The sequence below is a fragment of the Labrus bergylta genome, chromosome 12, assembly GCF_963930695.1.
Source record: "Labrus bergylta chromosome 12, fLabBer1.1, whole genome shotgun sequence".
Taxonomy (NCBI): Eukaryota; Metazoa; Chordata; class Actinopteri; order Labriformes; family Labridae; genus Labrus; species Labrus bergylta.
This window is the reverse complement of record NC_089206.1, coordinates 6,051,920-6,077,930: the sequence shown is the minus strand read 5'-3', so window position 1 is coordinate 6,077,930 and position 26,011 is coordinate 6,051,920. Positions and strand designations below refer to the sequence as shown.

The window sequence follows — 26,011 nt, the reverse complement described above, 5'->3', positions numbered from 1 at the left end:
CCTGTGAGAGACACCCATGGGGGCGTGGCAACATTTCTAATCTGACCACAGAACCTGTTAGCTTACTCTTGCTTCCTCTAAGACAGTTCACACGTTCCTCCACAATAGTTCCTGAATGTGACAGTTGCATTAGAGAAGTGATCTCTGTGTCTGTAGCAGCAGCGACAGGAGTGCCACCACCCTTACACCAAAGCCACTGGTCGGCCTAACTCTGATCCATGACCCCGGGACGAGGACCTCTGTGTCCTGACATGCCTCTGGAAGGTGTCCCACCTCTGGAAGAGTACAGCCAGCCATGGGGCATCAAGCCGGGATATTGAGGAGCTTCCTGGCCCAACTGGAGAGACAGGAGGCTTTGGACAGGGAGGCACCAAATGGCATAGTCGGGGAGTTTACGGTGAGTCAAGTTTTTAGTTGGCTTTTGTGAGGTTTGTTATGGAAGAGGGCTTTCATTTTAACATCATTAGACAAGATATCTGTGTTTGTTTGTTCTCAATGAACTGGTGGTAATCACTATGACAAAGACTCTTGGATTTTTGTTGTAAAAAAGGCGTCAGATTCAGGGAAGTAACATGGTGGTATATTGTTAGATGTTAGACTTTTGAGCTTCCTCTTTGCGCTGATGTTTGTCACTAAAAGCGCCCGAACAAGGAAGACCACTAGGCAAATGTATTCATGTAACAAGTAGCAGGCATTGTTCACGTCTTCAATCCATTTTCACTTATCATTCAGCCACTCTTTTTTCATACTGTATCATAATGTACATCCACACACAAACTCATGTATATGCACACAAAAAAAAAACTCTTGAACCCTGAGGTGACATCATCTGTGGCCTGCTGCCATGGCAATGAGTGACACGCCATGCCTCAGGGCAGCACCGTGTGCTTCACATGCTGTCCTTTCTGCTGTCATGCAGCTTTCACCCAGACCACTCTGGAGGAAGGGATCCGTTGCATCACTTCCTGTGTGAACAAAAAGCACACTGTGGTGTGACAGTGAAGATGGTCTGCAAGGCCTTCAGCAGACTGGTTCTGAGGAGAGCTGGCCTCTGAACAAAAAGACCAGTGTCTGAAGAAAAATCCTGTAAAGCATGTTGTATGAGATACGTGCCCATGTCTTCAATCTGAAGAGTCAAACCCTCCACGCAGTAAATTCTACATGGAAATCCTTTCGGTTTTTTATGCCATCGTGACAGTTTCTGGTGAAGTGAGTCATAGATTCTTGTCATCTGGGGTTGAATCACAAGAACTCAGCCTGTTTGACCAACGTTGCAATAGGTTAAATTCATTTGTCAAACCTTTTGCCCCTTTTTCTCTCCAAACTAAATATCTTAAACACCAAAGAAGCCTCCCATAAATGTACCGAAAAAGGTGCTTATTACCTATCATAGGTCATTTTCAACCCCAGTATTGGGACTTCAATTACAACTGAGTTATCCATGACCTGAACGCAGAAAAACATGCCACAAAACTGACAATATAACAACATTTGTGGGCCTGCATGATCGGGGAGGTGCGCAAGGTCCCTCGAGGTGGGTGACCGGAAGGTGGTGATGGCCAGGGCCAGGGCCAGGGCCAGGCCGCCCTCCCTGGGGTGTGGGGAGGATGGTGATGGAGGGTGGGTCTGTTGTCAGGAGTGTGCCAAGCCTGGATGTGTTCCTAGGATGGTTATCAGTGTGGAGTAGATAACCTATCCACTTTTCAAAACAAACTAAAGAAACTGGTAGCTTTGCGACATTCACATGGCTGCCACGTATTACTTAAACTAAAATATTGTAACTCAATGCTACACAATGTCATTAAATGTCTTTCATGTTTTTCAGAGGTTGAAAAGCCAGTCGACGAAGTATCGCACAGACAGGACCTACCCCACAAAGACTGCCGAAAAGCAAGAAAACATCAAGAAGAACCGATACAAGGACATCGTTCCCTGTAAGCTTTTTTTAATCATAGATTTGTGAAAAATAACTGTTGTGCTTTTAGACTTCTGAAAATGATGAAAGGTGTGATTCTGCATCAGGGGAGTTGAGACAGTTAACATGTTACACAGAAACTGCGAGACAGATCAAAGGATCTTGGGCTTACATTGTGCATGGGCTGCGTTACATTGATACTATTTGAAGAAGTTTATACAGAGATTAATTTAATTAATAATGACCGGCAAAGGAATATTGGGTTAGTGTATAGTGTAAGTAATAATGTTTACAGGTCAAATAAGAGATCCAATTGTTATTTTTGTTGAGATATTTCATTTTCATTTTCATTACTTTTTAAAATGGGAATATATCAAGAAAAAAGTACAAATACTGTCATATGTTAAATTGTATTTTAATGTTGATGACACAAGGTTTTCAAAAGGTAACATATGTTTGAAAAGGGGGATGACTGGTTGCTCAATATGGTCAAAGTAGTTCAAAAAAATATAAAGAAGTGTAGGGTGTTCTTGGAAAAAAGGGGGAAATCAGGCACACGCAAGCTCTGATGAAGGCTGCTATGGTCGAAACATGTTGGCTTTTTAAACGATTAACCATTGTCATATAAAGGGAAAGTATTTCCTTCCTCATTTTTACATTTTCATGTTTAGAGGTCCTGGTTCCCCCCCCCTTGTTTTGTGGGTATAAAATGTATAATGAGTGCTCAGTTGAGCAACATCCGTATGACTGCTTCTTATTCTTTTCATGTTAGTTGACCACACCAGAGTGAAGCTCACTCTCTCAACATCTAAAAATGACACCGACTACATCAACGCCAGTTTCATCAAGGTAAATGACAACAATAAGTTTTCATAAATGTACTGCATTTTCTGTTTTTTGTACCTTCCTGTGACTAATGTGGGTGATGTAAATTTAACTGAAATCCTCGTACTCTTGACTCTAAGCTGTGCTCTATCTTCAGGGAGTGTCTGGCTCTAGGGCCTACATCGCGACTCAGGGCCCCCTGCCTCACTCAGTCCTGGACTTCTTGAGGATGCTTTGGGAGTACAAGACAAAGGTAACACAAAATGCTTTGATGGTGTAGATATCGAAGGAGCTGTCTTGCTACATAAAGTGATCTTTGACCTCCCTTGCCACCTTTTAAAATATGTTCATTTCTATGTTGTTTATTATCTGGCACTAGGTTGTAGTGATGGCCTGCCGAGAATTTGAGATGGGAAAGGTAACACCATTTTCCCTACATTTTCACTTCTTTTCTCAGTGGCTAAAAACTGTGTTCCTCATCATCCCTGCACTTCCCTGTTTATCTGTTTACCTTCAGCTACACAAAGCACTTAGTCCTTATGTGAGGATTTTATGTTATGCCTTTTAATGTTTCTGTAGAAAAAGTGTGAGCGGTACTGGCCAGAGAAACAAGAGCAGCCGTTCGTGTGTGAACCCTTTACAGTTTACTGTGTGAGTATTTTCATTACCATTATCACACTTTGTACTTTGACAAGTTTCTTGAACTGGCATAGGCTAACACAACATCCACCTTTCTTCACTCTGCACCTGTCTGAAACAGTCCTTTTTCATACTTCTATTAAAGCAAAACTAATAAAACTCACGACATATTGCCTTCAACAGTAAACATAAATAATAGTTTACCACTTTTTTTTTTACAGGATTCTGAGGAACCTAAAGGAGATTATCTGACAAGGACATTACGGCTGACTCATTGCAATGTAAGTAGTGTTTATACCCTGACTGTGCAGACAACTGAGGGTGTAATTCTGCTTAGACAAGCCAGAGATTTTCATCTAACATGTTATTTGAGGCAAAGACCAGGGCCATCTTTTAAAATTTAAAACTATTGTGGTCATTTTAAAGATACTTCAGAAATGTTGTATTGACATATACTAATTTTCTGCAGTCTAGCCGAACTTTGAAACAGCTGCACTACGTCAACTGGCCCGATCATGGCGTACCGGACTCCATTCCTCCCATCCTGGACATGTTGTATGAGATGCGTACAGAGCAACCACATGATGATGTCCCCATCTGCATCCACTGCAGGTCAGGCGTCCTTATGGGACTAAACTTTACATAAATCTCTTTAAGAAAAACAATCGTAATCAATTAATCCATTATGAATCATTTTAGGCCGTTAGCAGCATATAAACGATTCAATACTTCTTAGTAACCATTATATTACTGACAAATATCATTTGGAAAAACCGGACTGGTCATAGCATAGAAAACGCATTTGGAATGATTTTAAACATCCTGACAGAAAGTGCAAATGTGGATGATGCTTCTGTCTTAGAAGTTACAATTAATCCCACTGTACTATTAGATTGTAAAACCTGTAAGTGGCAAATTCAACTCTTGTGGAACTAATTCGGGTTGAATTTATATTTTGTCAACGTTGGTAAACACATTTAAATACACACCACATTATATATGGTGTTCCACAAGGCTCCATACTTGGTCCACTTTTTTTTTCCTGCAAATGCTTCCACTTGTCCAAACTATGCATACACATAGTGTGTAGATTTATGCACATGACATACAATTGTATTTATCTGTTCAACAATTTTGACACCGTATTATCTATTTGAACTAAGATTAGAAAATGTGACAACAAAAGTTTTTGGGGCTGAATCAAGGAAGACAGTCTTTTGAGTAAATAAATCTTTGCCCAAGAGTTATTTATTGAGAAATAACTGAGTGAAAAGGCACAAAGGCTATGTTTTTCAACCTTAGAAATCTGGCAAAAGCCAACCAAATCATTCCCTTTCTGAAGCAAAAAAAGGACATCTTTTGCAATCACGACTCTTGCAGTGGTCTCTTTTCTGAACTTGCCGAATTAATAAGTGAACTGACTGCAGCTGCCAAATCTCTTAACAAAAATAAGTCACAATCACAGCAGCTTGTTTTCACTGCTCCCATTATCTACAGAATCTGTTATTCTCCTTCAATGGTTAATCACTCATTATACCGGTAAATCTCTTTATTTATAACAATTACAAAAAGGCGGTAGTTTCTTTTCAAGAACTTAAATTTGTGGAACAGCCTGCACATGACTAGTGGAAACCTTGTGTCAATAAAAGCAGAAAACCTCTTAAATAAATGTGAAGCACTTTAAACTAGATCTTAAGACCAGGATACCTCAAGGATATAAGTAAAACTTAAAACTACTATAATTAATAAGTAAAGCTTATCATTTTTACTACTATAAAAACCATGAGAATGTATTGCATGCAGGCATGTATATGTCCCCCACCCAAGGCTTTAGAGTAAGGCACCTCCACTCTTTTTAGAGACAGGAAGTGCATGTGGTTGGGTGGCGAAAGACCGTCTAAATTTAAGTCTACATGTGGGCTTTTCCTCTCTTTTTTTCTCCATCTATTCTGTGGCTCATAACGTACATCTACTTTTTTTTACTGATAATGATACCTAGTTCAACTCAGCTCAGATGGCTTGTTGGGCCTTTTATCTCTCTCTCTGTGAATCATTGCAAAACAATGCTATTAGATATTTCTTTGTGTGCATAAATGTGTATCACATGCAAATATGTGGGCTTTAGACAATAGCTATGTAAAGGCAAACTACCCCAATTATTTTAAGACATTTAGTTTCATTTTCTATTGGTGGTTGTTTTTTTTATTTTGGCAAGCACTTTTATCTTTTTTTGTAAGATATAAATAAAAACTTTCCAAAAATAAATAATGCATTAAGACTGTTCCCCATGCATGCATGGATTCTCTCTGGGTACTCCAGCTTACTCCCACCGTCCAAAGACATGCTTGTAAGGTCAATTGGCACCATTGCAAAAGAGAGTTCTGCTCTCAATTGTTTTCCCCTATTTAAATAAAGGTCATATAATTGGAGACTCTAATTTGCCCTGGTAACCAGTCTCCCACCACCACCCCCCACCCCCCCCCCATGCGCACGACTCGAAAACACGAATGGAAAAACGGTATACTGTAGATAAAGGATGGATGGAAGTTCACTAAAGCTCCTAAGAGGAACTTTTGATGTATTGATTTTGGCACCCATTGTGGACAAAGCAGTTCCTCATATCTCTTTGGTAATCCTGTCCTTACATGTGTGTGTAAGTGGTGTTTCCTGTAAAAAAAACAAAAAACTCCTACTTCTGTCTTGTAACAGTCAAACAAATCACTCACTGTGAGTATTTCCAGTGGAAAATGTGAACAAAGGCAGACACTTACCCGGTGGCAATGACTACAAGCATTACAAATTACTGTATGAAATGATCCATCTAGACTAAGACGGTCTTGTTTGCTTTCAGAGGTCACAAAGAGGCATCTGTATTAATTATTATTGATTTCAGTCTGTTTCAAAACCAGTTGAGAATGTATCACTGGCGCTTTTAAATACATTTGCTTCTGATTTTTCTTATCGTTTTTTTTAAATATGTGTGACCTGACAATGTGTAGATGTTTTTATGACTAACTTTCTTTGCTGTATAAGTTAAGCAACTATTCAAACTTAATGGCAAAATGTTATCAAAAACCTGCCATGACACGCTCGTGTCATTTTCGAGAAGGATGTGTCACAGAAGGAATGTTGAGTCGGTGGCAAAGCAGCCTTCACAACAGACAGTCACCCAAATTATGAGTTATGTCAACAGTAGACAGCTGTTGGGGGGAAAAAACGTTGTAAAATCCCTTTACTTCAAATGTTTACTTTATTATGATGTCAAAAACAACTTTTTTTATGGTATAACTCCTGCTGTGGCTGGAACAGCCATTTCCTGTCTGATAGTGTGATACAAACTGGACATTAAAAGCTTCACTTATTATTTTTTTCATCCTGCCCTTGCTTTTAATTACATTTAGCATTATTAGCATCATGTTGAATTATCTCTCATTTTCAGTGCCGGCTGTGGCAGAACAGGAGCCCTGTGTGTCATAGATTATACTTGGAACCTGCTGAAGAAAGAGGTCAGATATTCCTGCCCAAGTTCTCTCAGCACATTATCTATTTTAGGACGAATCAATTTAAGTTTAAGCTGTATTGACATGTGTGCTTGATTTTAGATGATCACTCCAGACTTCAGTATCTATGACTTGGTTCAAAACATGAGAACCCAGAGACACTCGCTGGTTCAAACCAAGGTAACTGTTTTTGATTTAACAAAGCATTAAATGTACTGTAACAAATCTTCCAACGAGCAGAACCACATTTCGGTCTCCTTCTATCAAGGATCTTTTGATGATTTGTGTTTTGTGCATCATGCCCGTTGGCTATGGCGACTAACAGAGCAGGTTTTTGTTGTTTACTCTCAGGAACAATATGAGCTGGTCTACAGAACCATCCGGTTACTGTTTGAGAGATATCTGGAGTCCATGGATGCACAGACCCAAAGAAATGAGGTAAGTTGTCTGAAAACATGAAACCGGGGTCTGAGCCATATACACACAGGCAATGGAAATGTATAGTACTTGCCACTTGCGACAACCACTACCATCAACAGAGCAGAAAACACCAACTGTGAAACCTTCTTGTGGTTTCAGTGACAATGACATCGAAGGCAGTCACATGAACTGCGTGGAACATAATCAAATAGCAACTGGGTGATTCAAAACCGCACCATGTAGGTTGTATCAATAAGGCTACAGCACTACTTGAAGCTAAACTCAAAATTTAACTAACAGTTAAAGCCACTGGAAACCCAAACATTAACCATCTAACTACATCATTTAGGGTATTATGTGCATTAGTAAGCATCTAAAAAGTTATCTAATCGAACAGTTAGCTTTTAGCAGTTTAGACCAAACTCAGACGAGTCCGTGGGTCAAGTTTTAATGGCTGTAGGGATTGAGGTGTCACCACTGTTGTCTATCTTTTGGCAGCAGAAGTTCACAGTTTCCGTAACTGGAGTTAAGCTTCATACTGAAATATAACTAACCAATTTAGCATAGCACTTAAAGCTTTGAGAACAGATAGGGGCACCTCAGCTAACATTGTATCTGCATTCTAATTACTGAGTAGTGGGTATCAAAGCACTTTGCAACTCACCATCTAGTGATCTACTGAAAGTAATATTTGCAGATGGCAGAGCTTCTGCAAATTTCTCTGATTCTGACTTAACTGACACAAAAAGGGCTCTTGCTTAAGGCAGGACTATGTTGATGTCTCTTGCTGAATGTGTAGCGAGGCAGCAATCAATTAAAGTGTGACCAGCAATGCTTACACAGTCTTTAGAAGTAATGAAAACAGCAAAATCAGCTATTTGGTAATCTAGATTTCTATTTGATAGTTATTTGATATTTTGACTCCATTTTTTTTGTTGGATACTTAATGACACTCTCAACTTTGACACCATGCAGCATATTGCATTTACAACTGTAGTGTATCTTTGGTCTGCTACTACAACTCTTTTGTAATAACAGTCATGGCTAGGACACAATTGCACACACCACATTTGCAAGAAAAAACATTTATATGTACATTTATCTAATGATTTAACAAAAACGTGTATGACTTTCACTCTCCTGTTCACCTTCCCAGGTGACTATGGTCCCATCCACTATCACACCTGACACTGAAAGCGAGCCCTCTGACCTGAGTAAGGATTTGGATTTGCGACCACAATTCCAGCTTGATGAAGAAAGGGATATTCTACCAAAGCACAACACTCTTTTACCCTCCAATCCAGAAAATCTCAATGCATTAAGAACCCAGGATACACGGGGGGACCAGCAGCAATTAGATCTACTTCAACACCTTCCAGAAATTCTCGCCACAACCAAGGATCTGCAGGAGAGACCAAGTACCTCACTTGAAGACAGTGATGACATACCGTTACTAAACATTCAAACTTCACCTGCTGTGGCAGAAGCCATGTGTCTGATGGTTGAGGACCCCTACTTTGATACTGCTCTGAGCTCCCTCTCATCAGAAGAGCCACCATTGGTCTCTAAAGACCATACCAAAGATTGGACAGAAACCTCTGTCCTCAGCACACCTTCATTGCGTCTTAATGACCAGACTATGGAGCTCATCTCTCATGCTTCAGGTAAACAGTCATGTATTTTAATCTGTAGGGGAGTGGCAGTGTTTAATTTGGGAGATATTTATATAAAGTGATTCAAATTTTGTAGGTACTGTTGAAGTTCATACAAATGAGGAAGCACCGCCTCCCCTACCTCAACGAACCCCTGATTCCTACGTACTGGCCATTGACACAGGTTGGTGTTTTCAGTATCGATAGAAGTGTAGACTTTAAGGGCGCCAGTAGCCTAGCGGTCATGTCGAGTGCCCAATGTACGAAGGCAGAAGTCCTCACCACAGCCGCCATGGGTTAAAATCCTACCTGACCCATTGCTGTCATCCCTGACTCTCTCCTCCCAATATCCCAATAATGTCTGTTTTCAGCTGTCCTATCCAATAAAGGCAGAAACGCCCAAAAACTTACTTACTTTAAAAAGTGTAGAATTTAGATTATTAGCTTATAAGAGGCTTATTTTGAAGATTTTGGATTTCTTGAATTTGTTGATTCACTATTTTCACATGATGACCATTTTCCTCTGATGTCATGTAAATAGCACGGAACTCTAATGCTGTTTAAATGATTAATCTACATTGTAAGTCGAGTACAACATCTGATACCAGGCCTATACTGTATTATTTACAAATAATTTGTACAGTACAGTAACATATTTGATAAACTATTAGCTTCCACCAGATAACAGCTAATGCTAGAATTCAACCACCTCCTAGCTATAGACTGTAAAAAACATGGAAGTTGAGTTAGTGTGATGTTACCCACTGGTTTCTGAAGAGGAGATCTGAAGCCAAATGAAGGTGGTCGCCATAAAAGAAATGCTATATCCACCTGACTTGAGCTGATGCAGGTCTCATGCTTCCAGACCAACATCTACAATGCCCACCTGTAGGTCAAACTAGCCATGGCCCTCATTATGCTAACTTATGCATAACTCTTAGTTTTAATATAAACAAAGTGGATGCGTTATAAAAAAATACCCCCACACAGTCTTTAGGAATAAAGAAACCGTTTGTTATTGGAGTTAAAATGGGCACATAACTTGGGTCCTAACAGGATTTCTTGGCTTGTGCAGCAAGCCTCAAGAAAAACAGTTTTTTGCACTTCCTCATTGGCTTCTCTTTTCAGCACCTGAGGTTGCCTCTTGGTCCAAGCTAAAGTCAAGTTAAATAGAAAGTAATCTACCGTACAGTCCTAGTTAACATTATGTTAGCTTACTTTACATTAGCTTACTTTGAGTTAGCTAACATTGCATCTAGCTATAATTTACACCTTTCCTATTATTTTGTGTACCAAACTTTAGCCTTCATCCACTTCTTGACTTTCGTTAATTTTAGCCTCCCACCTGGAGCAAGATGTGAGAGGATAATGGTCACAGTTTGAATGTCTTCCTGATCATCATCATCCAGTTATACTTCATGCAATGAAGAAAACACACACAGTTTCTAGCTACAGTTAGTCTTTCTAACAGGATATGAACATTATTTCATTTTTATTGTCTAGAGCACCCAGATCCCTGCGAGAGGTTAATGGTAATCATTCCACCCAATGCTGCTGCTGAGGCTGTCAGGGAGTTAGGAGGTGAGTAAATAAAGGCAGAAATATCTGAAACTTTTAAATAATGCGTTGTAGCATGATGGTAAAATGTCTTGGCGCCCTAGATGTAAACCAACGATTATCATTATTGCATATCAATATAATGTATTATTATGTTAAATGCATTCAATCATTTTGGCAAAGTAGGTGTGAATTTTCTAATGTTTAAATGTTGACAGTGTACAGTATGCAAAATCCAAACTATGATATGTTCATATTCCCAGGTAGCCCCCCCTCACCTGTCCCCTCACTCCCAGAGAGAACCCCAGAATCGTTTGAGCTTGCTATCGACCAAGGTAATGTAATATTTTACAAGTCACTGTGAGCAGTGGATTTTACTTGAATAGAAAGAGTCTAAATTGATCATTCTCATTTCATTTCAGCTCCTGTGGAGCAGAGGTTAGAGATAAAGCCGAACCTGAACAGGATAGGGATGTCTTCAGAATGGTCTGGAAACTCAAAACAAGCTACCACTGCACATCAGAGTGAAACCAAATCTTGGATGAGGAGTAAGGTGAGAAGAAGGCCCTTCCTTTGGGCGAGGTTTTACTTCCTGTAAGTTAGTTTGCGTAAAGATCTGAAAAAGACACATTGAATGCTGAGAAATATTTTCACAGAAATTTTGGCCGTATTGAAGGAAGCCTTGGTTTGACTGTTGCCTCTGGCTTATGAAACATGATGTCACACACGCTTTGAATTTAAAATCTGAAGATTAAATAAGATTAAGGCTTCTTTTACTAATCTGCTATTTACACTCAAACTGATCCTCTGCTTTAATCTCATATCACACTGTGGACAACAGAAATAATATGACAGTGCTGTAACAGATTTTCTTTCTTGCAGAGTCTCCGAGCAAAAATGACCTTCCCAGGTAGGATATTTATCATAACACAACATGTAGAACAAATATATACGTGCACTGCTTCATAATTAAGAATTTAATCCTTTATGGTATTGTAGTTATGAATAATACATTTGATATGTGCCTATATCAACCTATCTAGGTATACACATTGGATATCACTTTCATGTCATTGTGTAATGCTATATGTTTGGAAAAAAAATATTATTGTATATTCTTCTGTCGTCAGTAGCTCCAGTAACACATCCTGATCTTGCATCAAAACCAATGAACCTCCAGGCGTACTGCCCACCTCCGGACCCCATACCTCCCTCACTGCCTCATCAAAGTAAGCTCTACCGATTGTCAACGATTATAGTTTTGTTTTTATTTTGCCATGAGACTAGCAACCCAAAGGGACACAAACATTTTAAAATGTATCCAAATATACAAGATAACAGACCCCTGATACATACAATATGTGATTTTTTTGTTTATTGATTACGCAGCTGAGGAGTGCCTGACTCCTCCCCTTCCTGACCGTACCCCGGAGTCCTTCATCCTTAACGCAGGAGACGGTGAGTGGCAGTGTCCTATTCCCAACTTTCAAAGACAACAATTTAGCTCCCGCAGCAGTGCTTTTGAGTTCAGTGCTACTTTCTTACCCAGCAGTTCAGGAGATACCCGCTCTCAGCCCGCAGCACTTGGAAACAACTCCTCCCTCAGCAAGGGTCAGCTCATCATCTGATCGAAGCAGCCCCTCTCAGCCCAGGAGGTTCCTTGATGCTGTCATGAGTAGGAGCAAGGTAACGACACTCCAACTGCTAGTTTCAGGGGACTGTCCTGAAAACTGACACACACAAAAAACACATGCATGGTTGGATATTTTATTTTATTCCCCTCTAAAGCTGCAAGAAACATTTTTTTTTATTATGATGATAAATAATATTATAATTACTTCTGTTGAATGGATTTAAAAAAAAAATATTTAACAATTTCCCAGAGCCAAAACAACTTTCTAAAACACAAAGACTTTTCATTTTGATTATAAATGACAACACAAGACTTACATTGAACTGAAATAATAATGCATGCAGCTGTTAAAATAGCTGGCTTTTAAGTTTATTTAAATTGATTTATCATTTCAGGGACTAATTGTTGCAGCTTCACTTCCCTCACTACTTTCACATTCAAGAATAAACATAATTTATTTCAGTAACATTTAAACTCCTTCTGCTGAATTTTCTCCCCAGAGTGTTCGAGCTAAAGGTTCAAAACAAGGTAAGCACTTTTATCTCATATGTGGAGACTTCTTCCACTTCAGCTTTCATTTTACGTGACCTGCCAGTTACAGATAAGGTTGTAAATACACCATCAAAACACCCAAACCATCCACACGTCAGCTCTTCTCTTTATGCGCCTGCCTGTTGCAAAGTGCTCGAGCTTTTCCATTCTGACTGAGGCCTTGAAAACTTTTGAAACAGTTTAAGAACATAGATTTTTGTTTTTGCAATATTACCCTGATAAATTCTAATAAAGGATTAAAATACACTGACATAAAAGATGAGTATCCTCGGTTGTTGTTTTTTAAAGTCCTTTTTAATCTAGACATTTTCACCAAATGTTGTCTGCAGACTCTGATTGTCTTCATTTTGAAATGTTGAGTTGTTTAGTTTGTTGACTACATACTGCACAACACTATGCAAGTTGAGACATTATTTAAACTACCACTTCTGACCACTGGGAGGCACCCTTTAGCAAACAAGGGAATGAAAATGAGAATTTGATTGGTAAAATTAAAAAGGTTTTTAATTGTGTTGTTCAGGGTGTATACACATGATAAGGTGTTTGTCGGGGTGATTTGATCATTGTGTGTTTTATTGCAGAGCCCCTCACTGCAGTTCAGCAGCTCACTCCACCCACTGTGGTCAGAGCGGAGACAGGAAGTGGTGAGTTGATTCAGACATTAAAGTGGCTTCACAAACACAGTGGCCTCTTTCACTCGTGCTCTTACACCTTAACACAAAAGTATTCTTATTAAATGAACGTCTGTTCAAGAAAAGATTGCATTACACAAAGGCTGTGGCTATTTCAGATAAGACTCAATACTACATGGGTTATTAAATATATTTCTCACTGAGCCTTGATTTGTTATGCACGAGAGGAAAATTGTCACCTTCAAACGTAGCTATTAGCTTCACTTCCTTTCTGTTATTTTGTTCATTAGCACAAGTGGAGCATGAAGTGCACCGCAAAGGTTCGTTGAACAGTGAAGCATCAGGAAGCAAAGCAGACAAAAGCAATGAGAAGGGCATGACTCGGTCGAGGGTAACACACACACGCTGCACTCAATAAATGAATAGTGTCAAGACTAAACATAAAAGCCGTCCATTTATTCTCTGTTTTTCTCACTTTTCTCTAGAGTTTGAAGTTTTTCAGAAACAAACAAAAACGTGAGTTATGCATTTTTTTTTTTTTTTGGCTCAATAAAAATAAAATGTTCGAAACGAAAGTAGTACTAATGTGCGAAAAACTTTCACATGTTCTCAGCTAAAACTACACCTCCCCCACCGCCCACTCAAACTGGAACTCCAACTCCATCATATAGTGCCTCATCCTCACTGTTCAGATTTGGTAGGCGCGCCTCTACTTCAATCTTGCATCAATACTGTATAGCACTCAGCATTGTGTAGTAAAACTTTGTGTGTCTCTGCATATTTCACAGGGTTTGGGACCCGTTTTGGAAAGCCAAAGGGACCCAGGAGTTATCCAGAGACGTGGGTGTGAGGCGATCAGGCGTTGCTAAACATGAAACATGAAGACGGAGCTGATGGTAATCATGATAATACATCAGCTATTTAGAAGACTTGGGACAGTTGGACGTTTTTCACAAGTACCTCATGGAGATACTGTGTGAAGACCACATGAGGCCGCTTCTCGGTGTATTGCACAGCACAATAGCACCTTCAGCAGAGAAGAGAGAGTGCCTTGCCTCTGATACTTTTTTTTTTGTACTGAATATCAGCAGAGGTTGATTTTAATTATTGATTGATTGCTTGATCCGTGCCTTGTTGAAGAACAAACAAGACAGTTTCTCGGTCTGATGAGTTGGACGTTCGACCAAAGAATTCCGAAATTATATGCTTTGAAGTGTGAGAAAATATTTTTGTGTATGTGTGTTTGGATTTAAGAAAAAAGGGTACATCTTGTTCAGCAGGACTTCTTTTTTTTTTGTTAGAGAGACAAAAGAATGTTTTTCCATGTACTGTGAGCAGTTTTCTATGCTTATATCTCAAATCCATAAGCTTTTATCAGCGTCATATTTCAAAAGAGTCATCTAAAATGAAATCTAAAGGTACCAAGAATGTGATGCATATTGAAAATGCATATGATGAAAAGTTAAACCATGCTACATATCCTTGTTATGGACAAGATTATTTATAAAAAAAAAATATTGAAATTCTATTATCTCATATCTCAATGTTTTTCTGCTTCACAAAACTTTAAGAATATTGACTGTGTTATCATCTAAATATCCATTTAAAGGAAGACTGTGTGACATTTTACACATATATACAGTGGAAATCAACTATATCCTGTGTTAATGTCTCTCTGTCTGTCTACAATGAGTCAGAAGCATGAGTCCCGCCAACTGTCGAGTTGTTGGAGCTGTGTTTACATCGTGTTTACATGGACGGGACGGCCTTGGGTATAAAGCTGTTTGAGTCAAGGACTAGAGAAAAGAAGAATCACATTCTCCACTCACCGCCTGTTTGGATGTCACGTAAATAAGTGTCTTTAGCTCACGGCCATTCTGTGTTAATTTATGTGCAATACAAACCTACGAGCTAACCAAAGTGTGCTAACATTAGCATGCTAACACAACAAATAGGACACAGGTGATTGCAGGTCGAGTAAAGGACGATTTTGTCCGCCGTTTACTCTTAATGGTGCGTTCTAATTCATAACTCCTTCGTGCGAATGCGAGTGGAGAGGGGGTTGGAGGTGTATCTATTGGCTAATGTGGCTCCAGCAACTCTGTGTGCACCGGGTTAGCAGTCGAGGAGGAACAACGAATAGAAACATCAACAAAAAATAACACAAGATTCATTAGATTTTGCTTTAAACGGACACAATAATCTGTTCTGCTGAGGATTGTACTGTAAGGGCGTTTTATCAGTAAATTCAACGAGTGCTCAGGTTAGAGAAAAAGGATTTTAAATACTGTAGCTTCAACAGCGGATCTTTACTGCACCGTGACATTCACAGCTAAAAACATAAGGAGACAAACGTGTGGTTTGAGTGTGCTGTCAGCGTTCACATGTCCCCAGAGACAAAAACACCCAAACTATTTACATACCAAGTTCTGAAGACGTTCTCCAAAACCTGATGAAAAAGATCCAGACAATTATTACAACAGCTGCGATAATAACTTGAAATATTCATGTCTGGTTGTGAAAACCTGTGTTCATAAATTCAGCTCAATCTTAAGAAAATAAATCAAATATCAAAAAAGATACAACAGTAAAAAAAATGGCACTTTACAATAAAGAATTGCACAAACTGAACCATATAAAGTTTTTAATAGGATGTTGATTAAGATGATTACATGATCCTAAGTCTCAAACTCAAGTAAAATGCATCTTTTTCCTATAAAAACTTCAACGAGTATTTGATTGAAGGGACAAAGACATTGGCAAGATTACAATCGGCATCTTCCTGGTTTGTTTCATCGACTGTTTAAAACAATGGAGGACATGAGAGCTCACTAAAACCTTTGGAGCTCCCCCTACTGACTGGCTGCAGTATAGACAGTCATAAACCCACCTTTGGCATGTCAACAGATGGGACATGTTGTCAAACTAGAAAATCTAAATGCACTTCATACACAGTATCTGTCTTTACATTTCATTCTTAAAGAAGTTTCTTTATAGATACATGATACTATAAATAGGTGTAAAATGATTTGATTGACAGCTCTGTTGATGAATGCAGCTTCTAAGACGCTTTGTGTATCGGATTCCCAGAGTAGAGGAGGATCAGCGAGAGGAAACATATAAAACATAAACACCAGAGTCAATCACCCTGAGTCTGCTTCAAACCAACACAAGAATCTGTTCTGCTTGTGGACTGAGGGATCTTTGTTGCTAGGTATAGATAAGCTCAATGTGTGTTTTGGGTAGTGGATGGGGCGGTCCGTCAATACCAAGGAAGAGCCTCTACTGTGCAACTCTGGCTAGAGGTGGGGATCGAAACCTGGTTCTATTGCAGACTGGGATCTGCATTTATCAAAACCTGAAAATCCCCTTAAAGAAGGAAATTTAGGTTTTGGCAAGAAACTTGATGATTAAGTTTTTTGGAGGGAACATGTGTTTGTTTTCTTTTAGGACTAAAGAGCTCTAAACATCCCGCTGGTCTTGTCTTTACACCAAATAATAGAAAAGTATTGACAGTGGTATTGCTAAAGACCTGGTTTATTAAGGAACTTGATAATGGTATGAATATCAATAAGACTGATGATCCACATCCCTTACTCTGTCTCCAAATGACGTCACCAGGCCAACATGTCAGCTCCTGTCACGTGGGGGTATTTTGGCTTTATTTCTGTACAACAGAAGGTGGAGACACACCGTCCATCTTTATGTACAGTCAGTAGAACAGTTAGTCGAGAGGCTCCTTTCAATGAAATAAATAAAACAGTAAAATGTCAGAGTATACCATATATCAACCATGTGGACTATCATTCTGCAAGTTTATCTTTCATCATCTCATCAAACAAGTCCAACAGCTGTGAGCGTTGAAAATAAATAAAAATGTTCTCTTCTTGTAAGAGTGGCAACTTGTTTTGTCAGAAATAAGAGTTTCTTTGTTACATGACACAAACCATGATACACACCATCTGAATGATACCAATGATAGTTCCAGTTAAAGGCTTTATATGTGATTTTTTGATCCAGCAGATGTTGCCCTTGAGCACCAGCATGAAACCAAAACAACTCGCGCTGCATTGTTGTGTTAGCATGCCAATGCTAGCGATCTTTATTGTGCTCGTATCTTCACCCTGCATGTAAATTTACCTAAAATGAGCGTGATCTAGAAACACAGTTAAGCAGTGAGTACAGTATGTTCTTCTTCTTTTCTCTAGTCCCTCAATTAAACAACTTTTATATGTGAGGGGAGGAATCGGCCGGCCGTCCCGACGATGTAAACAAACTGAAGATAGGACTCTGAAAACATCACAGACAGTGGGACTCGGGTGTTACACCCATTGTAGACAGTCATGACTCACAGAGTTATTTTCAGAGAATATACTTGATTTCTATTATATCTAAGTGTGAAAAATCACATATAAAGCCTTTAAGGTGCTATTAAAAAAAAGTTGTACATTAAAGCCAAGTATATATTTGCTAAAAAAAAAACTCTTGGGACATTCCAGTCAGCATTTAAAGATTTAAAAACGTGTGTAGAATAATTTAAGTTGAAAAGCTTTTCTGACTGAATCTGGGTCAGTCACATCCTTCACATCCACTCCTCCAACAGAAAGAGAGATATCGGGTCGTGTATTAAAGTCATTTCGGGAACTCGGCAGTGTGGCTGAGATTAGGAAGAGAGGCCTCTCTTGATGGCGTACAACCAGAGTGCATTGGTTCCAAAGAAAGGTGAGGACTCTGGTATGTTCGAGGCAGGTGAGCAGATTTGGTTGGCTGTGGAGGGGCTGGCTGAGGCTCCTTTGGAGGTGTTGCAGGCCTCTGGAACTCCGGTTCTTCAGTTTTAGCCACCCCTCCTCTGATGTTTCCTCCCTGCTGTCGTGCACACGGGGTTACCGTAGCATCGGGCCTGGCGGGGGAAGAAAAAGAGACTCGGCCCGAGGTGGGGCTGAGGTCACTGGGCCGCTGCTCCTCCTCCTTGTCGTTCTCCTTTGGGTGGTACTGTTTGAGGCGGATGTGCCAGGCCAGGCTGCAGACCGCAGACACCGTCTTAAACTGGTGGATAACGTTCCTCGGTATGAAGTAGATGTCGTCGTCACAGAGCTGGACCCGCACGTAGCGGATCCCTTCCCGCCTCAGCTGGTTGAGTTTGGCATCATCGACCCACTGGACACACTGCATGAGACAGATACTCACAAGTTAGGTCTTATATCGTTATCAGTGAAAAAACCTGGAATCACACATCTTCTGGGATTAGGAGTGAATTCCAGTTGTCACCTGAGACACGGGAGGCTCATACAGATCCAGCTGCAGCATCTGGACAACTTCATTGAAATCCCCAGCTTGGAAACACACAACGTCTTTGGTAATCCGAGGTCGGTTATTCCTGCGACACAAACAGGTTACTGTGGTATCTTAAATGATTTCACAGAGACGAGCTTCTCTGTTGCAAAGGATATTTATTGAATAATTAAACAAATGATTGAACATTGAGCACTGAGGTCTGCAGAGGTCCAGAACGGAACAATACACAAATACATGATCTTAAATATATTTGCATATCATTGTGGTTTTGCTCCCCCTGGTGGATCTTACGCACACTCTCACTTCCTGTTTTGAACAACACCTGTTTTGTCACTCACACCCAGTATCCAATGGTTAGGTTTTCCACGCTTCTGGTCACTGATTTATTACTCCCCAATAGGAATAGCCCATTGACGTAAGAGTTATGCAACACCAGGATGAATCCATCACACATTTTACAACTTAATGACTTTGTTAGAATAGAATAGAATTACTTTATTGATGCCAAACTGGGAAATTGTGCAGTTACAGCAGCAGGTTATCAAAGCAAATAAAACAATATAAGAATAGATAAATAAATAAGCACTTAGAATATAAAAAATAAGAATAGGAAGAAATGTATACATCAAGGATTTAACTTGACATTCCTACTGGTTTTAAAAAAAAAAAAAAAAAAATTAATTAAATTAAATTAAATACAACATTTATTCAGGTTTGTCAACTGAATGTAAAAATGTATTTATTAAAAAAAAGGTTATTGCAACAAAAAAAATATATTTTCCTTTGTATATACTGCATCTTTACATCATTGCAAACACTCATGAGTTGGTCTAACTTCTTAAGCTCTAAGAATCTGGATCACTTGTGTGAATACACTAGAGCTGCAAACTGCACCATCTTTAAAAACCCACTTATTTGGAGGAGCTTTTTGGTCATTCGAGTTGTTTGTCCATAAACATTAAACAAGTTATTTATCCCTTTTTTAAGGAATTTTTGGGGGCTTTTTATGCCTTTATTTTAGATACCAGGGAGAGAGAAAGTGGGGAATGACATGCGGGAAAGGAGACAGAGGGACTCTAGGACTCTAGCCCCCTGTACTTGGGGCGCACGCACCAACCACTAGGCCACCGGCGCCCCTTGTGTTTATACAATTTTATTTCTCTTTTCAAACACTTGGCTTGAGTTTTTCCACTTTTTTTAAGTGTCAGCTTTCTTCCCCTACAGCTTGTTGTTTCTGTGTTTTGAAATATACTGCATTAATAAAGCTTAGTATTATATATACTATTTTTTTTTTGAATATATATATCACATCAAAAGATACTCACCATTCTCCAAAGTGCACTGCCTTCAGGACTCCTACAGCAGCCGTGCTCTGCCAGTCAAAACTCTGTCCCACATGGTCAGCGTGGGCTTTAGTCCGGTCCTCAAACAGAACCTCTCGGGGTTCACTGGCCCGCGGCAGATAGTGCAGATTCTTTATCTCGTTCATTGACCTGCACAAAAAAAAGATCATACTTACGTTCCCTTAAATGTCCGTGATTATTTATTTATTATTCACATCAATATGGACCTGCTGTATGTTCATATATTTTTTAAACACATTATTTTCCGAGCCACCTCTCCTCCCCTTCAATCATAGACGACTCTTTTGATATTTGGAAACAGTGGGGCATAAGTAACCTAAAGTCTCTGTTAATAGATAAAGTATCTCCCACATCTGAACTAGAGCCTGACCGATTAATCATCCAGCCCATAATATCGGCCGATATTAGCATATCCAGTGACTATTGGTATCGGCTAATTTTATTGCAGATATGCAGCGATATTACTCGATTTACTCACAAACCCAGCCGAGACTGAACTCTGTAAACTCTGATCTGCCTCTTAAGCACACTTATTCTGGCTTTGTCCTAATCTGTCCACCTATTAGAGCTTGATCTTCCAAACACTATCTGATGTTTTACAAAAATGACTGTCCAGCCTGGTCACAAGATCGCCATTTTAAGGCATAGATGGAGAAAAAAAAAACAAGAGCGTTTGAGGAGCCAATCTAAGAATAACAAAATGCTTTGTTAGCGCAGAGACTTTCATTGTCGTACCTGCGTCTTTTGAAAGGAGACTTGGGCATGTCAGCAGTGGGAACCATTTGTTCTCCAGGTCGCACCCACATGATGGGTCCATCGTCACTCTGAGAGCGACAGTCCAGCTTTAGACTGGAGAGGCTTCCCCATGGTAGAGTCATCTGAGGTTACACACACATTCACACACACATTCACACACACACACACGCACGCACACACACAGCTGTGAGTTTAAGTGATATGCAAATTTCCAGAACCGAGCTGAGATTTATTGTTCATTTTAATCAGTAAAACGAATACAAATACCATGTCATAACAAACTATGTGTAATTTAGTTTCCACTCTTATTATGAAATGTAAAACAGATTGAACAGATGTTACATAACAATAACAGTTCCTCAGCTCTGGAGTTCAAGTGGAGTGTGGTGCTTGTACTTCTTAATTAGCTTCCTGGCAGAAACATGCTGTGTTCAGCAGATTCACTAAGATGTGGTCTCGTATCGTTAATAGAGCTAGACTACAAACTTTGAAAATGGAAAATCTTTCTCTGACCTTTAGAAAAGGTGACTCCTCGAGCATGTCGAGGAATTCTGGGAAATAGTCTCCAACTTCTTCGTCCACGGCTCCAACCAAGCTGATCTGTCTCATGGGTCCGGACCGGAACGTTCCTGAACTGTACGTCCGGCTCACCTAGGACAAGGAGAAACAGATGATGTCTGTTTAACTGAAAACAATACATAGATTTTGATTGTCTGAGTTTTTTTAAATTTTGTCTTGATTTTGGCAGTATCTTACCTCGTCGCTAAATTTTGTCATGTGCATACGTAAGTAGTGATTTCAACATCCATCTTTCTTTGAACAGTCAAATATATCATCTGTTGGGAATTATTGTTGTAGAAAATGTAAAGAAAGGATGTTCCTGCAGTGGGCTGTAACTCAACTAATCCGGCAACTACCCTGCGACAGGGTTCAGGCATTTAAAATAACTACTGAGAAATAATCACACCTGAAATCCTCACAGGAGTTTTAATCAGAATTTAATCAGAAATAAGAAGCACCACAATCTCAATAGATTTGAAGGTCACAGATTATACTCCTTTTCAACAAGTTTAAATAAGTCTCAGAGCTCCCCAAAACATGTCTGTGAAGTTTCTTGTTCTAAATCCACTCTGATCCTGTATTTGATCATGTCTATAAACCCCTCTATTTCAGCCCTGCTCACAAGAGGCTGTTTCTGTGTCTGTACCTTTAAATGTAAATGAACTGTCTCTGGCCACGCCCCCTCTCTGGAAGGGCGAGGGTGGCTCGGGCTTTCTCGCTCCATGCTCTGGTTTTTTTTTTTTTACAGAGAGAGGGCCAACTCAGAGGGCAGAGAGCAAACACCTAGCTGTGGGAGTGTCACCCACCTGGGGGAGGGGTCACTGCCCTTTGTGATGTCACAAAGGGAAAATCTCCAATTGGCCTGTTTGAGCACACATTCTCTGAAAAGTGGAGCAGGCAAAAGATGGAGAGGATGGACTTTACTCATAATTGGGGGGGTTTGTAGACAGACTAGGGACACATATTAGTGTTTGAAAAACATGATAAAGTGCATTTTGCATAATATGCAACCCTTCAGTGGACACAGCTCTCATACATTGATCATTATACTATCTGTGCGTCGCTTCGTCTTCTGTGAGCTAAACGAACCTCCTGGTCATGAAACAAGTTTGTAACTTACAATATTATTTCTGTCCAACATTACCCTTCAAGCTGGAGGTAGAATTTAAACTCTCAAATACGGGTTATTAAACCAGCCGGAAGCTGCAGCACATGTAACGGACCTCGCTTCAATATTTTTTTTAACTCATGGGAGTTTTCCTCGAAGGTCAACCTCATGGGCTCCTTATTTATGAGAGTGAATGGCAGAGAAGCTGCAGACCAAAATCATGGGAGATCAATACTGTTGTATGTAGATTTGTTTGCATGTAAGCTTTCCAGATTATAACCAGCGTAGAAAAAGATGGTGAGGTTAAATTAATCTGAATAGTGTTGTCTTTCCTGTTTGAGAGAACTGCTGTTATTATAACAACATGTAGTCTATTCAAGGCCTTCTGAATGCACTTTTATGTACAGCATTGACCCTGTAAAGTGCAGTAGAAACAACACAGCCACTGCTGGCAGGTCATTCTGCTCTCACAGCATCAATTAATTCTCTGGATGCTCGAGTGGTGAAATGATCAAACGAGTGCTGCTCTCCCTGTATGAACTGAACACTGCTGAGCTCTCTGCAGATCCAACATCACGCATGCAAACATCCTAGCTAGCTTTTCCTCCACTCTGCCATCCCTCCTCAGGCACCAAGAGTAAGTATTATTCTGTGTGGAGCAAAAGCGGCTCCATTTGATCTATTCAAGAACAGGAAAAACTTGGCATCAGCTCAGGTTTTTAAAACTGAACAACAGTGACCTTTGGACTGAGTCAACTACTGGGTGGTAAAAACACCTGAAGTCATTCATGAGCTGATTCTCTTTTCACATGTCAGCCACTTTGATTTAATTATAAAATAATATACAGTTTAATAATTAAAATGGTTTAAGTTTCTATAAGTCATTGAAAAGGTAAAGATAATCTGTGCTCCTCAAAGTTTGAATTCGTCATAAAAACGTTTCCCCGACAACATGAGGCCCGTGACTGAAGCCATGACATTAAAATAAAGTTTTATGATGCAATTTCTATGCAAAGGCATTCTAACCCAAGCCTGTCTTTTTTTATATATATATATTTTTAATTTAACCTTTTTTAACCATTTGACCAGGAGTAGATCCCGACCGATTAATCTGCCAGCCAATAATATCGGACGACATTCGCATATCGGTATTGGCTGATTTTAATCACACAAATGCGCCAATATTACTAGATTTATTCAGCAGTCAAAAAGATGTTTATAATTTTAATTGCATTACGCTAGCAGTAATCTTTCTGGCTGTCACCAGCAGAGGGCGCTAAAATTCCATATCGGTCAGGCTCTAACCCGGTGTATTCCCATTAAGATACAAAAATCTCCTTTACAAGGCAGTCCTGGCCAAGACAGCTCTACCAAAAATAGAAATACTTATTTTTTAAAAGATTGTTTTGGGGGCTTTTTATGACTTTAATTTCAAGACATGACAGTGGATAGAGTCAGAAATAGAGGGGGAGAGAGAGAAAGGGGATGCGAGAAAGGATCCACAGGTCTGATTTGACCTGGGCTGCTCGTTCTGAGGATTTAAGACCCCGTATTGGGGCGCTCACTAACCGCTAGACTACCATCACCCAATAGTAGAAATATCTTTAATCAAATTTATAAAAGAAACTTAAGATCATCAAATTAATATGATTTGGGTTGCAATGAAGATGCATGGTTTCTTTTTTCAGTGCAGGTCAGATGTACCTGTTGTCTTCAAACATACCTGAGAGTGAAAGTTAGCAATGGTGGTAGTCTCGATGTCTTTCTTGCCCATAATCTCCATCTTGACCGGTGTGTTGGGGAAGTTGAAGGCAAAGTAGTCCAGGAAGTCCGGTAGGTAAGCAGCTGCTCTGTGAACCACTGCCAGGGCATAGGTGGCTGCACCTCTGGGCCTCTCGGCAAAGGCCAGATCCAGAAACTCCTGTGCAAAACATTCCATCTGAGCCGGACTCAGACACGCCAACTCATCAGCGTAGGCGTGCAGCACCGACCCTCCACCGTTGGCTTGCCTTTCCACGTGCATGAAGCGCCCGTAGGTGCCCGTCTGGAGACAGGAGCTGCGGATGTAGTGATCCTGGTGGGAGAGGAAGGGGGCGTGTTCCAGTTTGAGAGGGTGGAGGTAGGGTTGGCGGTTGTCAACGGGGTCCCTGCAAGGGTGCCGATGGTTGTTTTCAAGCTTCAGGGCTGGATCTGTCTGCACCGCTTTGTTGTGTGTGTGTCGGACCTTTTTGGCGTCGCGCTCTTCCTCTCTGTGCTTCTTCTTCCTCTTCTTCTTCCTCAGGAGATATTCCTCCAGTGTCAGTGACTTTATGTTCTCATTGTTGGGCTTTGGCTCTACAGGTGCAGAGATAGGTATTGTATTATTGTCTTTTATTATCTCTAATTATTTAAAAGAGAAATGCATGATTAACTACAATAGAAATGATGATTCATTATAGCATGCTGACTTACAGTATTAGTGGACAGGAGTTCAGCTTTGTCTTTATCATGCACCATGAAATTCTTGGATTCTCAAGACAAGAAACCCAATCAATAATCTTGGATACTTACTGTATTTTAAACTTTTTTACCAAACATAAAGAGTGCAGTTACAAGTTATATGGGGGACTGATATTTTTACATAATATGTGGAAATCTCTGGCTACTGCCCCCTTTTCTTGAAAGGCTTTTTTTTAAAGCATACAACCCCTTTAATATATGCACAAGATAATACAACTCACCTTTCTTTTTCTTCACTTCAACGTGTTTCACATTCGTCTCTGTGTTTTCCTTCCTGGGCTTAACTTTCGGGTCTTTATCCCGGTGCGGTTCTTTAAAATCCTGGGGTTTGGCCTTGAGCATCTTGAGGGGTGTGAAAGTGAAGAGCGCAGGTGGCTCGGGGGGAGCCGCTCGCTTCTTCTGCAGCTGCTCCGGCGCCTTCCGCGCTGCAGGAGGAGGTGGAGGCAATGGTGGCTGCAGGTTCTTTTTCGCACCGTTGATGAGGTCGTGATGATGATGGTGGTGATGGTGGTGGTGGTGGTGGTGGCTGTGCTGATGTTTGTGCAGGACATGTTGGTCTGCGTTAAAGTTGTGCGGTTTGGGTTTCTGGTGCAGCTGGTGCGGCTGCTGGCCCCGCTGCTCGGCGTCCTGGTGGTGGAGGTGGTGATGGAGCTTCACTTTCTTCGCCTCTTTCTCACACCTCTCCCGTTTGACAGCCGATGGCGACAGGTCCCGTTTCTTCTTCTTCTTCTTCTCTTTCATGTATCTATCAAGACTAACCCTGAGCCTTTCTTCTTCTTCTTCCACTTTCGCACGGAGCAAGTCCACTTGAGCTGCCATCTTCGCACGTACAGTACATTTAAAGGACTCTGAGTGACTACTGCGCAAGTGCACGAAAAAATGTAGTCCTCCTGTACTCAATTTGTAGTTCATTTCCGCATTTTCAAGCTACTACGCACGCGTAGCAATGTGGGCCTGTGGGTTATGTAGTTTGTGACGTTGCAAAGCTACACGGGAGTTGAAGTCATTAGTGTAGTGAGTGCGTGCAGATACGCACGCACTCACTTTTGCCCGGCTGACGTCATCGTTTTTTTGATTGACCGCCACGGGGGGCAGTATTTCAT

At 40.3% G+C, this 26,011-nt stretch overlaps 2 protein-coding genes across 6 annotated transcripts; one reads left to right on the top strand and one right to left on the bottom strand.

Moving 5' to 3' along the window:
• The first annotated feature begins 59 nt into the window (after positions 1-59).
• On the top strand, positions 60-14,851 carry ptpn22 (protein tyrosine phosphatase non-receptor type 22). 5 transcript variants are annotated; one of them, XM_029279725.2, is made up of 26 exons: positions 63-397; positions 1,826-1,934; positions 2,688-2,764; positions 2,898-2,993; positions 3,120-3,158; positions 3,320-3,391; positions 3,601-3,660; positions 3,849-3,991; positions 6,819-6,885; positions 6,982-7,059; positions 7,231-7,317; positions 8,456-8,963; positions 9,049-9,135; positions 10,455-10,532; positions 10,772-10,843; positions 10,931-11,061; positions 11,391-11,418; positions 11,642-11,737; positions 11,898-11,966; positions 12,058-12,194; positions 12,642-12,669; positions 13,275-13,337; positions 13,616-13,716; positions 13,811-13,841; positions 13,939-14,022; positions 14,114-14,851. In XM_029279725.2, the coding sequence occupies exons 1-26, from the start codon at positions 296-298 to the stop codon at positions 14,173-14,175; spliced, it is 2,505 nt and encodes an 834-aa protein (XP_029135558.2). In that variant the 5' UTR covers positions 63-295; the 3' UTR covers positions 14,176-14,851. The 5 variants fall into 5 exon arrangements, with proteins under 5 accessions (XP_029135561.2, XP_029135558.2, XP_029135557.2 ...); XM_029279724.2 differs by having other exon boundaries at positions 11,639-11,737; XM_020646005.3 differs by having other exon boundaries at positions 65-397; positions 11,639-11,737; positions 12,061-12,194.
• Positions 14,852-15,954: 1,103 nt separating this feature from the next.
• Positions 15,955-25,757, bottom strand: LOC109977717 (lysine-specific demethylase 9). The gene is made up of 7 exons (XM_020627415.3): positions 25,130-25,757; positions 24,133-24,743; positions 21,254-21,391; positions 20,720-20,862; positions 19,946-20,113; positions 18,594-18,702; positions 15,955-18,491 (listed from the first exon to the last, which is right to left on the bottom strand). Exons 1-7 carry the CDS (start codon positions 25,725-25,727, stop codon positions 17,958-17,960), a joined length of 2,301 nt encoding a protein of 766 aa, XP_020483071.1. The 5' UTR covers positions 25,728-25,757; the 3' UTR covers positions 15,955-17,957.
• Positions 25,758-26,011: the final 254 nt, after the last annotated feature.

Bases quoted from the DNA above. Each gene is read 5' to 3' on its own strand.
- ptpn22 (XM_029279724.2), top strand. From the start codon at position 296: ATGGGGCATCAAGCCGGGATATTGAGGAGCTTCCTGGCCCAACTGGAG. The intron at 2,994-3,119 runs GTAACACAAAAT...ATCTGGCACTAG, and splicing joins TTTGGGAGTACAAGACAAAG to GTTGTAGTGATGGCCTGCCG. The intron at 3,392-3,600 runs GTGAGTATTTTC...TTTTTTTTACAG, and splicing joins AACCCTTTACAGTTTACTGT to GATTCTGAGGAACCTAAAGG.
- LOC109977717 (XM_020627415.3), bottom strand. From the start codon at position 25,727: ATGGCAGCTCAAGTGGACTTGCTCCGTGCGAAAGTGGAAGAAGAAGAA. The intron at 21,392-24,132 runs GTATGTTTGAAG...TCCTTGTCCTAG, and splicing joins TTGCTAACTTTCACTCTCAG to GTGAGCCGGACGTACAGTTC. The intron at 20,114-20,719 runs GTACGACAATGA...TTTTTTGTGCAG, and splicing joins TCTCCTTTCAAAAGACGCAG to GTCAATGAACGAGATAAAGA.